Below are 15,193 nucleotides of genomic sequence, written 5' to 3' on the forward strand. Positions count from 1 at the left end.
TCCCAGAATACATAATATATATTTTCGAGATTTAAATCAACAGTTATAGCACACCTTCTTATTCCCTTGTGACAATAACCAGATCTTAACTGCTCTCCTAAATCCCAAAAGGGAAGGAACAGATTAAATCTCCATGGGGAGGCAATTCCAGAGTTTGGGAGTATTTATCCAAAATGCCCACTTCAGATGGACTGTGTTGATAGTATTCAACTTGAGTGGACAGGCAGATAAACACTGGTCCTGAGCACTACATTCCTGAATCACAAGTCAGAAGCCAATAACCGGTGCAACACCCAAAGCAAAATGGTCTCCTAAGTATATATGGATATATCCATAAATGCTTGGGCCACACTTTGTAGTAGCTGAACCTCCTGAATGCTTTCCAAGGGCAGCCTCAGGTTGTAGTCCAAGTGGGAGATTACTTTTGAGCAGGGTTATCTGGCACAGAATTATTCAAAATAATCAGGTCAAAAAAAAAGATTTTGGGGGGCAGGGTGTATACATCAGCTTATTCCAGAGATAATGGAAATATCTCCTCAATGAAAGAAGTAAAGGTTGCTGCTTGAATCCATTCTCCTGCCATTTCACAAGAGGCCTTAAACAACCACGAGAGGTAGAACAATCTAAACAAATATTAAGAATAGACTGGACAGTCATTTGTCTGAAACAGTATTGGCTTGAGCAGGTGGTTGGACTAGAACAGTGGCCCCCAACCTTTTGGGCACCAGGGACCGGTTCCATGGAGAAAGGTTTTTCTGCAGACCAGAGAGGGCATGGTTTTGTGTGTTGCCTGCACCCTGTGGATGGGGCTTTGCCTGTTTGCACAGCCCGGTTGCTGGCATGCCACAACCTGGTATCGGTCCATGGCCCGGGACTAGAAGACTTCCAAGGTCCCTTCCAGCTCTATTCTGATTGGTTGAAATACGGAAATCAAACAAAACAGAAATCAATAACCAATTAGACCCAGTGTGTTCTTTACTTACATTTCTTCTAGGGAAAAGCAACCTTTAAAATATGGAAGTTCTTTTATATTGTTGTAAGACAAATCCCTTAAAAGATAAGAAAAGGAAAAAAGAAAAAGAAAAAAGCAAGCTTAATTAATACAAAATTGTTCATTTTTTACTTGAGCTTTATCAGCAAACCATCCTCTTCCTAGCTGTTTTTTTTCTTAAGAAACTGACATTATTTTCCATTTAACTTAATGCAGAAAGCCTGCACAGAAATAGAGCACTTAAATTCAGAAGAAGGTCACAAAATTACTGCAGTAAAGAAATATCTGTAACACTGTATCCTCTGTGGGAATAAATGAAATAATAAATTGATGTACTACTGAGTAATCATCAAAGATTGCAAGATCAGCTATTTTCTTAAAAGCTCCCTTTATTAAGCAAAAGATAGAAAACAAATTAGAAGTTTAAATGTTGCCTCACAATTTTAATCAAATTTTGAAATAAACCACAATAATTTATTAGAAGTTACCATCTATTCATTAACTAGACATTTGCTGTTTCCTAGCATACCTAATGTCATTTGGACAGGATTTGGTATAATCTACTATTTACAAGCTAGTCTCATAATATTGAACTGAATAAAAGTCATGTATAACACACCTGGTTTTTAATTAAGGTTTCCTTGTTTCTTAACTAGTCAACTAACTTGTAAGCCGCCTAGAATCGCCTTTGGCAAGGTGGGTAGCATATAAGTTTATTAAATAAATTCACAAACTGTATACATTGGTCTTGATGTGCTTTTTGTACCCCCACAAACCAAACTATTACCAAATTTACCAACATCAAATTAATTTTCTGACATTATGATCCCTATTTATAAAAATAGACTAGAATCAGAAGTTATATACTTACAAAGTCCGAAGTATCTTTTGCTCACGGCATAGACCAGTGGGAATATTACTTATTTTGGTACCTGTAAAAGTTCTGTTGAATAAAATACCATTATCTATAAGAACACTGGAAACAGGGATTTCTTTAAAGGAACAGCTTTTCTAGAATGCTATAAATCATATGAACTTAGCTTAACCAGATATCGTAGAAGTACTGATGTATCCACTTAAGCCACTTTATAATAATACGCTTTTTATTTAGAATAATACACTTTTTATTTATATAGGTTTAAAAATTGGACCCGTTAACACAAACAGTAAGCTAACATTTCTGGTTTACTGATAGCAAAGGGTTGGTACACACTTCCTAATAATTCCTTCATGGATTTTCCAGTAACTTTTGCTTGGAGGTATTAATTGTATGCATCTCATCGTTATGTTAAAGACAGACAACTCTTTAAAATATCCTGACTACCTAATCAACAAACAACTGTGGCTGTAGAGGGCATATAAGTCAATGATTTGGATGTAATGCTAAGCCATCTATGACTATTAAACTTCCTGCTGTTATTTAGTTTTTATTTCATGACAAACAATTGGGAAGCATACACTAGCAAGTCTGTAAGCATATATTCCGAGTGCCCATTTTTTGTGCCAACACTATCACACACAAAAACTGCTTTACAATAAATCTCCAACATTAAGAGATATACTAAACTTGCTTTTCTTTAAAGGTAAAGGTAAAGGTTCCCCCGCACATGCGTGCTAGTCGTTTCCGACGTTTGTCCGTCGGTCATGTGGCCATGTCCGTGGTCATGTGGCCGGCATGACTAGACGCCAAAGGCGCACGGAACGCTGTTACCTTCCCACCGGAGTGGTCCCTATTTTTCTACTTGCATTTTTACGTGCTTTCGAACTGCTAGGTGGGCAGAAGCTGGGACGAGTAACAGGCGCTCACTCTGTTACGCGGCACTCGGGATTCGACCCGCCAAACTGCCGACCTTCTGATCGACAAGCTCAGCGTCCTAACCCAATGAGCCACCGCGTCCCTTTTCTTTACCTTATCTCTATTCATGGAATCTAAATATAGTGTACATATTAACAGTATTTTGTGTGTGAAAAAAGGCACCATAAATCTGTCTTTGCCTTCCAAAATTTGGTCTACAATTTTATTTATTTAATAAATCAAATATATATAGCTGCCCATCTCACTGAAGGTGACTCTGGACAATGCATAACAAACAGATACAATCACGTATAAAAGCCACATACGTATTTAAAAAATACAAAAATCATGGTAATTGTAAATATTATAAAAACAGAAATACAAACTAGGAAAATAGGGAATAAAATTAACCAGCTCATCAATAGCGTCATCTAAGCAGTGGAGCCATTAAAATATGTGTCCAATTCCCTAGGAGCTCCAGGCCTGATAATATAATCAGGTCTTGAAGGTTTTCTGGGATATCAAAAGGGATGGAGCTAATCTAATTCTGAGGGACAGAATGTTCTGTAAGAGGGATGTCAAACTGCAGGCCCACAGGCTGGATGTGTCACGCCAAAACCGCACCCACCCCATTGCCGGCAATGGGGAAAAAGTCACAACACGTCATGTGACATCGCAAGTTTGACAACCGTGTTCTATAAAGTAGACACCATGGCAGAAAGGGCACCTCTCCTAAGACCCATGAAATTTAAGTCCATATCTGATGGATTGCTTTACTAGTTATTTCATTTTTGAAGTCTGACAATAAATACTTACAAACTCTCCAGATTGATCGTCCCTGTTAAATTAGGAAACCATTGCACCATGTTGGCTCCACGAATGACTCTGGAGAAAAACAGAAAAGTAATACATTACAACTTCACTGTTCAGCAGAAAAATCAACTTTATGGGAACAGAAGACTTTGTTAACATGTTTTTGCTAGTGTTTTGTACTGAAGTGGCTTCCTCTTTCTCACTAATATTTACCAATGCCAGATTTAAGCCAAGAGGTTGAATATTCTCAATTCTTTTGTAGCACTGCAGCATTAAGGAAAATTGTTACCAACTTCTTTTAAAAAGTTTTGTTTACTAAGGAAGCTAATGCCCTTGGATTTATTTATAACAATCTGTATTATGCTTATTTTAGTCTTGTTCCAGGTTCACTTGTTTCAAAAAGTAACTATCTATATTCATGGAAACAAAATCTAAAGCAAAGATTCTGAGAAGTAATTCCACTGAATATATGTATTTAGGATTAGAAGACTAATTAGCACAAACTCGTTTTAAATTAACTGCAAGGGTACTTACAAGGAATGCAAATCTGATAAGTTTTGAAAGGCTGAGTTCCCAACAAAGGATAAAGGATTATCATACAGATGTCTGAAGGAGGAAAAAAGGCAGGCTTTGTCATTCAACATTTATTTTTTGATCCATTAAATCCAAAATTTTATTTTTTTAAAAAAATTAAAAACTTACATTGTTCTTAAAAGCGGATTTCCTATAAATGCATTATCAGGGATCATGGAAATATAATTGCTGTGAAATCCCCTAAAAATAAATTGAAATTGTTGGATTAATAGTTTGCTATTTGGTGATCATATATCAAATCTTAATAATCTTTTCAAAATGTGTAAAAGGAAACAAAGTAAAAAAAATCTGTAAGAAGGAACAATCTCAGCTTCTTCCCCACAATTTCATAAGCTCTTTATATGCAAGATCTATGTACTGGAAGATAAACTTTCTATAAGTTATTTCAACAATCACAGCAGGAAATGCAAGTATAGTTTCCATGGAAAAATGGACAACAGATATTAGAGTCTGGCAACTTAAGGCGAATTTATCCAGAATTATCTTTAACCAAACCTCTCACCAAACAGAATGAAAACAATTGGAAGCTAGGCTAGAGCCACTAGAAACCAAACAATGTAAAAATAATCTGAATTTTAGAGGCATACTAGAAGAATTTGGTGAGGAAGACCTGGAAAGAGATAGGGAACACTTACCTCATACAACCTGATGAAGATAACTATTACATGATGTAATTTATATATTTCAAAACTAAAGAGGCAATTTAAATGAAATAAAATCTTCTTTGAAAATGGAAATTATAATAGTCATATTAATTTGTTAAAAAAATAATCTGTATTGCACTCAACTAAACAACACCTAACATGAGAGACCCAAAAGCCAGATTACTTATTATTTTATGTTGATCCTATAATGGTCTCCCCATTTGAATTTAATTCATTTTAGTTTACAAAGAGGAAAAACATAACCTTCATAAAACTATACATTTTTTTGTTGGAAAAAATAAAAGTATGTAGTAACACTCACAATTCTTTAATGCTTGGAAGGGATTTAATTGCTTCTGGAAATTCCACCATGCTGTTATAATTTAAATCCCTTGAAAGAACATAAACAATGGCATTATATTGTCTATTATGAAAAAAATAATTAACAGTCTTCAGTTTGTTTAAATCCTCTTGGTTTAAGCTTGCTATTTGCCTCCTACTATGCCATAAATGCATGAACACACATTAACCTGACACACATTTATTTCAAATACTTTAACCTCCCATAGGATAGTGTTAATTTTTCACTTATTCTGGGTGTAATTTAGCTCATTAATTTTAACAGATTTTAGAATCTTGATACTGAATCACTAGAATTCCCTCCCTCCAATCTGTCCTTAATTGTTGCAATGCTTGCCTTAGCCTCCTGCTGACATTCAACTATCAAATTACAAGTTCTTCTTGGTGGGAGCCAACTATCTTCTTGCTCCAGAGTAATGCCAGTTTCCCTCTCTCAATTCCGCCCTCACTCAGAAAACTGGAACTTAGCTATTCACTGTTGGGAATGTTATTTCCTTTCATCTTGCAACAATTTGACTGACTGTAATGGTTCCTTTAAGGTAGTTCTTATCTATAATTTCTTTACCTCCCTGATCTTCTGTAATGCCAATTAATAATAGGTTGGTATCAGCTTACTAATATATATCTAATTTTGTAACTTCTATTCATGGTTGGGTCTCAGTTGCTAGATCAAATGTGTTGCATAATCACAGCATATATGATATCTCAACTTTCCATAGCTGCATGCTTATATCCCTAAAAGCAATAATTCTTTCCGTTTTCTCTTTTCAAGTATCACTCCTTCTTTATCATTTTTTTTGTATTGTCCATCTTTTTTGTAATGTATCTATAAAACTAGGGAAAAAGAAAAAAAAACAAAGCTAAAACCAGCTCAGCTACCAAAAGGAACTGTGAAATTTCCCTATTCCTGCAACAAAATAATTTGCGAAAGAAAATCAAACCAAGCTGTAACCAGTTCCCTTTCACAACAAAGCATTAAGTATATTTGTAAATGTATGTAAATCTGGCTAATCACAGCATAACTATGTTTAACTAGAAGCCTAAATGAAATAGTTTAAATTCCTAATGTCAATATTTTAAGGCATTAAGTCTTTTGTAATGTGTTTTATTCTGTTATAGAACCTCAGTCAGGATACTCACAAAGTTTCTAGGTTGTTTAATCCATAAAAACAGTGTTGTCCCAATGTTTTTATTTTATTGTTATGAAGATGCCTGAAAAAGAAAAGGGGATGTAGAATCCGTAACTTCATGAATCTTTTTTCCCCCACACAGTTTCCCAAAATTAAGTTTTATAGCAAAAAATGCATCACAATGGAAAGACCATTCAGAGTAGTGAAATATTAACATATAAAATCTTTTTGGTGGTCAAGCAAGGTAGTAGAAGAACAAACAAGTTATATATTTTGAAATCCACTCTGCATTTATTTTATTTTTTTGCTTTTAAGAATAAAGCGTCTAGGTGTGGAAAAAGCCCAACCCTCTGACTCTGACAAAATCTATGGAAGAATCCAGAAACGATTTTTAAAATGGATTTTCACAGAAACCGACCTGATAATATAATTCTCAAATCACAAGTATGACAGGAAAGATTATGTAAATTAGTCCAGTGTTGTAGCTGGTCCCATGAAAGCTAAGAAGATGGAGATATGAAATGGCATAAAAATACCTGGAGTGCCAGTGGGAAAAGGACAAGAAGTAAATCTAACTGAGCAGGGGTATGTGCCTCGGTTCAGGCCTACTTCTGGGAAGTAACTGCACCATTACCCATCTTTTTGCCTCAGTGGGTTGTTCTCCAGAAGCTAATGTGGATGGCCAATTTTCTCTAGGGTACAATCAACAAGAGCTCCTTGTCATTATGCTTCACTGTCAAAGTCACCTAGATTTATTGAAGAATTATAGCTGAGTTATTGTCATGATTGACAATATCTGGGATTCCTTTTGGCCTATGACTTCTCATGAAGCAGACAGGGTGCTGTTTGCGATACCCTCTGCCTTCTGCTGACTGGATGTTTGCCACTCTTAGCTTCTTCATGGGGGAAGGGGATAGTTTTCTGGATCTGGGAGAATCCAACATCTAACTGTGGGAAAGAATACTTCCAGTGGCCCTGAAGAAATCTAAAGATCGCATACTATAAGAGGTCCTCTCTGGATTCAGAAATGTTAAATAACTATTATTAGGTGTCCACCTTCCCTTTTTAGGGTAGGTTCTTGTGACAGTAATGGGAAATCAGCTGTGAAGTACTCTAGATAAAATAATCTGGTCTCTGTTCAGCCAGGACTCAAGCCTGGATGTGAAAAAGAAGACGACAATGGTCACAATAATGCATGACATTTACTGTGACTAGGATAAGAGAAATGCACCAATTCTAGTCCTTTGATACCTTTGAGCTTGCCTGCAGGGGATGAAAATTGGGGCATTATGTTTCAGTATTTCCACTTGTTTTTCAGTGGGTGAGGGAGATTTGCCTTTTGACTATTCTCTTGAAGCGTGCCACAGGAGTGAGCTTTCTATCCCCTATTTAACGTTTATATGAAAGCACTCGAGTAGGCATGTCAAACTGCCGGCCCACAGGCTGGATGCGTCACACCGAAACCGTGCCAACCGCATTGCCGGCAATGGGGGGAAAGTCCCGATACGTCATGTGACATCGTGAGTTTGACATGCCTGCACTAAAGGGTCATCCAAAACACTGGTGTTTGGTACCATCACCTGGCTAATGATACCCAGTTTTCAATGGCCATCCGAGACCGGTCTGTGACACTGCTGAAGGCCTATGACATAAAGCATATCTTATTAGCAGGAGAGTTATTGTTTGTCCACTGGGATTCTTGATCTGTTCTAGTAGTATATCTTGATAGGGCAGTACTACTCTTGTTCAAGAAGCAGCTCCACAATTTGGAGATTCTTCAAGATTCACAGTTCTTGCTAGAATAGCAAATGGAAGCTGCAGCCAGGGGTCTTTTGTCAGCTTTAGTTGTGTGCCAGTTGTGGTACTATCTATGCAAAAGAACCTTTCTACAGTGAGTCATGCTGTCTATTTAGATTACCGTAGTGCACTGTGCACAGGGCTGTTCTTAAGGACCACTCAAAGGCTGCAATTAATTCATTGGCTCCCATACACTGAGGGCATAATACACCAGTACTACAAGCCATACAACAATTACATTAGGCTTATGGGTGCAATTTAAAATGCTAGTGCTAACCAATAAAATCTTACATGATTTAGGACCAAATTATTGTAGGATCGCATTCTCCCACTGTCTGGCCAATATGATCTACCGGAAAGAAACTATTAGTGCAATGATGGTGAACCTTTTAGACACTGAGTGCCCAAACCGCAACCCAAAACCTACTTATTTATCGCAAAGTGCCAGGCCAAATCAGCATTGTGGTGCCCTGGGGGTGGGGCAGGGAGGCACCTCCAAGTGCCGCCTCTGGCACGCAAAACCCGGGGGCGCAAAAACAGGCCACCATGCTGCAAGGCGCAAAAACGGTTGCTGCAGCGCCGCAAGGTTCAGATACAAGACAGTGCCACGCAAGAACGGGGCAGGGCTAGTATCACACAGGCACTAGCCCCGCCCCATTTGCTGTGCGTGCATGCTTACGGCCCCATGTACGCATGTAAAATGCTTCCCCCTCCCTTTTCTTCCAGTACGCCAATCAACAATGGTTGGTGACCTCTGCTCTACCACCTCTACTCGAGCTTGCTAGTCGGCCACTTCGCCTCCTTTGTGCTGGGCGGGGCTTCTGCTCCGGGTGGTGGTGGCGGCCTGATGGACCTGCTGCTGGTGGCGGTGGCATGCGTACCAACAGAGAGGGCTCTGAGTGCCGCCTTTGGCGCGCATGCCATAGGTTCGCCATCACAGTATTAGTGGTTCCCATCGGACAGAATGAGATGGGCTGAACCTTTGTGGTGCTTCTTTTCTTTCCTTTGGAAAGATCTGCCTGAGAATATCTAGTTGGTTTTCACCCTGGTTGCCTTCCAGAAGCCTCTTGGAAGATTTTTCCTTTATAAAAATGCAATGAAGTTATAAATCCATTTTTCCCTTAAATTAAGCATGCACTGAGATGACAGAATGCAAATACTTACAGGACAACAAGGCTTGACAGATTTCTGAATGCAAAGTCAGGGATGTGGGCTATTTTATTGAGAGCCAAAGTTAAAGCTTGCAGTGAGGGAAGATTGCTGAGTGGGATAACAGGAACTTCAGTCAAACTGTTATCATCCAGCCACAAGTGACGTAGTTGAATGAGACCCTCAAAACTGTCTTCTGGGACAGCTGTAATATGGTTAGCATCTAAACGTCTGAAGAAAAAGAATATGAGTGTTAAACAAAGGGTATATAACACGAGAAGCTAATTATTATTTTTTAAAAATAAACAATTAGAAAGAAAGAAATATTTGAAACTGGGGGAACGCAGCCCAGAGACTCAGTCATGGGCCTAATGATCATGCAAATCAATACAGTCTAGAGAGAAGGCACTAAGTTATATACACCATACAGTACAGTTTATCTATCAGAAGAATACAAAACTTACGATTTACAAAAACAAATAATTGTCCAATTACTCATTGATTCAGTGAATACTCGTTTTAAGCAATACAAGGACATCTTCATTAATAATTTACCTCCTGCGCAAGCAAAAACTGACCTGAGAACTTAATACAACTCTTCTCTCAGCTACCAGGGATTCCTGCAGGTTTATTATTGTAATCCCAGTTAAAATATCCTTAAAGGACTGAACTGGCTCCTTACAAACAATTCACCCTATTTCAAGATGACAGCATTAATCTATACGATCTAAACAGCTTAACAGTCAAGCTCTGCAGTATCTGTCAGCTCCTGAATAGCTGATAAGGCATGCTTGGGCCTCCATTTTAGGAATGCATCCACAGTGTGGCAATTCTTGTTTTCCGGAATTCTCAATGATGGCAACCCAATTACAGAACTCCTTAAGAAAGTAATTGTATCAAATTTGAGGTAATTTGCAGTAGGATCAGGTTTTTCACATATTTTAAATAATATTACATTTCCCAAATTAATTTGCAGAAATATAGAAAAGAATTGTATGCTGTACTATTATATACACAGGACTTAGGTTTTTTACTGTACTTCTGAAAATGGTCTGTTGCTGAACTGTGGTTACAAAAATTGTAAGAAAAAATGATTATAAAGCCAAATTACAATTTATGTAAGAGCTTCCTCTCACTAACTAAGTTCTCTGAAACATTTGATCATAAGCAATCTATTTAAAAAGTCTGGTCAATAAAATTGTGGCCAGTGGCCAAAAATGTCAATTTCATTTTTACCATCCTCCCTCAACCATTTCCAAAGCATATAAAAGGCAGACAGAAAAACCAAAGGATCAATTATTTCTTATATAAATGTAGGATGCAAATGAATGAGTGATATGCAGGAACTTGCCAAACTGATAATTTATTCCCAAGAGCATAAATTAGAGGTGATGAGCAATGAGCACAATAGAAGGCTATAACAACATCCTTTGATAAAATGATTTTCTGGCAAGATGAAGAAAGCAATGCCAAGTAAGAATATTATTTCTCCAATTACTTCTGGTCAAGAGATTTAGATGGAACTTATATTCAGAACATAAATTATGTTTTAATATAATCCAAGCACTAAATACTAATAAAAACTAATCAGCAACAAGAATAAAGCAGTATGAATCAAGAACCTCTAAGAAGATTATGCTTCATTATCCCTTTACATGTTATATCTCTGTACAATTAAGAGTCTCTATGACTTAGTAGTACAAAAATGATACAATGGAATATAGGGGAGAAAAAAGAAGTTTTAATTATACAAGGCATAAGCATAATAGCTTCCCCCGTTCTGCTCATGATAAGAAAAAAAATCATTTAATATTTCATTGCTTTTCAATCACTTTACACCTTGTTCAGGAAACCCAACTGGATTATTCTATTATTGGTTGTAACATAGTCACCTCAAATAAGCCTAATCTTTAGCCTGAAAGTTAACAGACCTTTCAGATAACAAATCTTTGATCTAAAAAGCAGATTTGCATTATTTTTCATTTTTAAGAAAAATAATAATAATACTCAGAAAATGTGTATCTCAATAAATCAAAAGATATCAAACCATTCACTCAAGGCTGGAAATTAAACTATCCTAAACTAAAAAAAGTCAAAAGATTCAGAGGAAGAAAAACATATTTTGTCATCAATTAAAAATCCCCCTAAAGCACCCTTCCCATGTAGAAGGGAAAGTTGCCAGACATCCAACCAAGCCACATTTAATTTGGAAGATTCTGGAATGAGATGGTAGATTAAATATTTGTTTAGTTAATATTTAGTGAAAAAGTATCTTGGCAACAAACAGATTTTCTAGTATTTTACATATTAAGTGTTATCTACTTCGAGACTACACACCTCAACAATTTTCAAAGCATTTTTCTTTGGAACAAAACCTTCCTCAAAAGGTCAAATTCTGTTAATAATATAGTCACAAGATACTATTTTATACTCTTCTTAAGTTAATCACTTAGTCCTAGCCTCTGTATTTGACAACCTCCGCAACATTTCCTATAACATGTCTCTAAGGCATACTGCCAAATGAAGATCTTCTGACCATTACTCATACAAAATCCAAGGCAAATTTCTGTACTACATTATATATACTATTATCCATCACAAATCTTCTGTAGCTTCAGTTAATATAGAAGAAGCTACCCCAGCCAGGGTGCTCTCAGTCACCATACTCTATTTGCTTTTATTTTTCTTTACCCTCACACCAAGCTGGTAAGCACAATTCCAATAATTAATCAGGCTGCCTCTGCCTCTTGTCAATACAGCACCAATTTAAAATTTGGGAATGGAAGACAACTATGAACTCTAACCCTTTGCAAATTAATCTGAGTTAATCTTGAAAATAAATATAAGTGTCCCACCCTTATTATGAATCTATGCACTATTAACAAGTTCATTTATCCATTCGTTAAACTTATTTCTATGCTGTCATAATTTAAAAAAAATGCTGGTGGTTTACATAGAACAAACTAAAATTAAACTAACCTAAGAAAAATGAAAATGGCAACATTCACACAAGACGTGGCATTTTGAAACAGTTTTTATTACTTAAATTTATATGCCACTATCTTGACTATCTTCAAGAACTACTGAAAGACTAACCAAGACCAACCCCTCCCACCCCCATACTTAATAAATTCCTTTAGATATTTCTATTTATTTTATAAACCATTAAATCACATTTAATTACTTGAATATAGTAGGGTATGTTCTCCTGTAATAAAATGAATTACTCAATGAGTTAAAAAAAGGAATCTATAATGAAGTCTCTGGAGCTTCCATAATTGAGCTGGGTATACTCTTATGTTTTTCTATTGCATTTATTTGAGTTTTAATTTAAAAAGCGTTAAGAGTGCTATATGAACAATCCTGCTAATTTTGGTTTCTGAAATACAAAATAATTCATGAAATATAAAATATGAATCCAATCAACATGCATTCAGGCAATAATACTTACAACGATTGTATTCCGTTGAGTCCTCTGATGGCCTCTTTAGGAATAGTTTTCAACTGATTGTTCTGCAAAGTGCTGGAAAGAAACAGAGAGAAAAAAAGAGCGAAAGAGCTGTAAACTGATATCCATTGATTTGCACAATTTGTTCCTGTTATAGGCCTTGTATATGCCTCCTCCCTTATTTTGAAATTCTGAATTCAATGTATTTGTGTAATATAATATGATGCTATATAGTAATATTGGGACGTGGTGGCTCAGTGGGTTAGGAAACTGAGCTTGTAGATCAGAAGATCAGCAGTTTGGCGGGTCAAATCCCAGAGTGAGCGCCTGTTACTCGTCCCAGCTTCTGCCAACCTAGCACTTCGAAAGCATGTAAAAATGCAAGTAGAAAAATAGGGACCACTACGGTGGGAAGGTAACAGCGTTCTGTGCGCCTTTGGCGTCTAGTCATGCCGGCCACATGACCACAGAGACGTCCTCGGACAAACACTGGCTCTTCGGCTTTGAAACGGAGATGAGCACCGGCCCCTAAAGTTGGAAATGACTAGCACGCATGTGCGGGGGAACCTTTACCTTTTACCTATATAGTAATATACTATAATAATAGTATACATTATATAACTGTAATGTAATATAACTGTGTCTCGTAAGAAAACCTTACTCTCCTTGTTATAGCAGTTTTTTCTCTTAATATAATAAAAAGAAGTCCACAAGTCATAAAAGGGCCAGGTTTGAAGACCTCTGACCTATAGGATTAGTTGACTTTCAGCTCTCCATCAGACACATTTGGAGATAAAATAACTGCTGGTAGCTCGCCCCACTTATTTTGTCTAAGCTGAAACCATGGTATTCTGTGCATTGACCCTTAAAGAAAAAAGAGGAACAAATACATATTTTTCTTTTTCTCAGCAACTGAAAGGTTGATGTTACATTTGAATTATGAGGGGGGGGAATTCTCATTATTGGCTCTATACTGTACTAGAAACTAGAGCAAAAACATATTGTTCTGCTCATTCTATCAGTGAACATGCTGACTGGACAAGAAAGAAGAATTATACTATGAAGCACTTAAATTTGATTACTTACAGAACTTTGAGTTCTTTCAACCCAGACAAGGCTTTTGGATGAATAAAAGCAAGGTCATTGCCTGCCAGCCGTCTGGAAAAGATTGTAATAATAATACATACACAGTATTTCTATTTGTCTGATAAATTATAAATGCAAGTATAGAAATAAACTTTTACACACATTCCAGAAACTCCCTCCCAATGATTTTATATTCCATTGTCATCAACATCACATTTCCTTATTCAAAACAAAACAGTGAATATGCATTCTGCAAGATATTCTTATATTTAAGCTTAGTTTTATATTTACTACCGGTATTTACATTATTTTATTATAATCAAAATTCTTAAATACACACACACACACACACACACACACACACTGATGAATGAATGGACAAGACCAATGTCCATCCTAGTTTAATATTCTTTATTGTACCATTTCTGAGATTCTCAGAAATAAGGTACAGTATGAGATTTCCAAAGGAATCATATTCAGTATCTGCTCTGATGCTAAGGACCCCAGCCATTATAAATAGGATTTCTTAATGACAGTAAAATTTGTGTAGGGTAAGACTAAATCCCTTTTAAAGCCATCTAGGTTTAGTAATCACCACTACATTTTACAGCAGTGAATTTTATATAGTTTAAGCGTGTGTTGTGCATAGATGATGTATATATTTTTGCCTGCTGGGAATCTCCTGTCATTTTATTTAGCAAGATGTCTGGATTCTAGAATTACAAGGGGGGGGGGAAATGTAACTCTTGTTTCTTCTACAAGGCATTATTTTATAACTGTCTATCACCCACCTACACTTTTCCCTCTAATAAATAAATGTATTTGTTAGATCAATAATATGGACTAGTTTAAACAATTTAATCCATAGTTTGCCATTTTGTTTTTCAAATGAATTGTACAGCTTGTATGTTATATTCAAGGTGGAAAAGAAATTTTGAAATGATTTATTTTGGTCTGTTTTACATTCCCCAAACCTAGCATTTTAACATGGGAATTTATAGACTTTCTATACTTGCTGTATCAGGGGTGTCAAACTCAGTTTCATTGAGGGCCACATCAGCATTGCGGTTGCCCTCAGGGGGCCGGGTGGGTGTGGCCTGGGTGGGCGTGGCCTACTGGGTGGGCATGGCTAAAGTGCGTATGGCCTACTGGGTGGGCATGGCCAGCTCTACATCGTTCGCATCAAGGGTGCCTATGGGGGCCTGGGCAGGAGTGGGACAGATCTGAGGGTCTGTGGCAGAAGGAGGGTCTCTGGGCCAGGGCCAAGGCAGTGGGGGCCGTTCCCTGACTGTTTCCAGGATGGCTTTGCGGGCCACATGAAACCACTTCACGGGCCGGATCCGGCCCCCGGGCCTTGTGTTTGACATGTCTGCTGTAGGTGATCTG

General features: G+C 37.0%; 1 protein-coding gene across 2 annotated transcripts in view; it reads right to left on the minus strand.

The window, feature by feature from the left end:
* LGR4 (leucine rich repeat containing G protein-coupled receptor 4) overlaps positions 1-15,193 on the minus strand; it is a 90,119-nt gene that overhangs the window by 24,164 nt on the left and 50,762 nt on the right. For both annotated transcript variants that reach the window (XM_081330282.1, XM_081330281.1), the window contains exons 3-12: positions 13,808-13,879; positions 12,725-12,796; positions 9,289-9,504; positions 6,338-6,409; positions 5,160-5,228; positions 4,302-4,373; positions 4,134-4,205; positions 3,603-3,671; positions 1,863-1,934; positions 984-1,049 (exon numbers count right to left, since the gene is read on the minus strand). In XM_081330282.1, the coding sequence (XP_081186408.1) occupies positions 984-1,049; positions 1,863-1,934; positions 3,603-3,671; positions 4,134-4,205; positions 4,302-4,373; positions 5,160-5,228; positions 6,338-6,409; positions 9,289-9,504; positions 12,725-12,796; positions 13,808-13,879 (852 nt within the window). The remainder of the gene's footprint in view (positions 1-983; positions 1,050-1,862; positions 1,935-3,602; positions 3,672-4,133; positions 4,206-4,301; positions 4,374-5,159; positions 5,229-6,337; positions 6,410-9,288; positions 9,505-12,724; positions 12,797-13,807; positions 13,880-15,193) is intronic.

The sequence above is a fragment of the Vipera berus genome (assembly GCF_964194415.1).
Source record: "Vipera berus genome assembly, chromosome: 1".
In the NCBI taxonomy this organism is placed as follows: Eukaryota; Metazoa; Chordata; class Lepidosauria; order Squamata; family Viperidae; genus Vipera; species Vipera berus.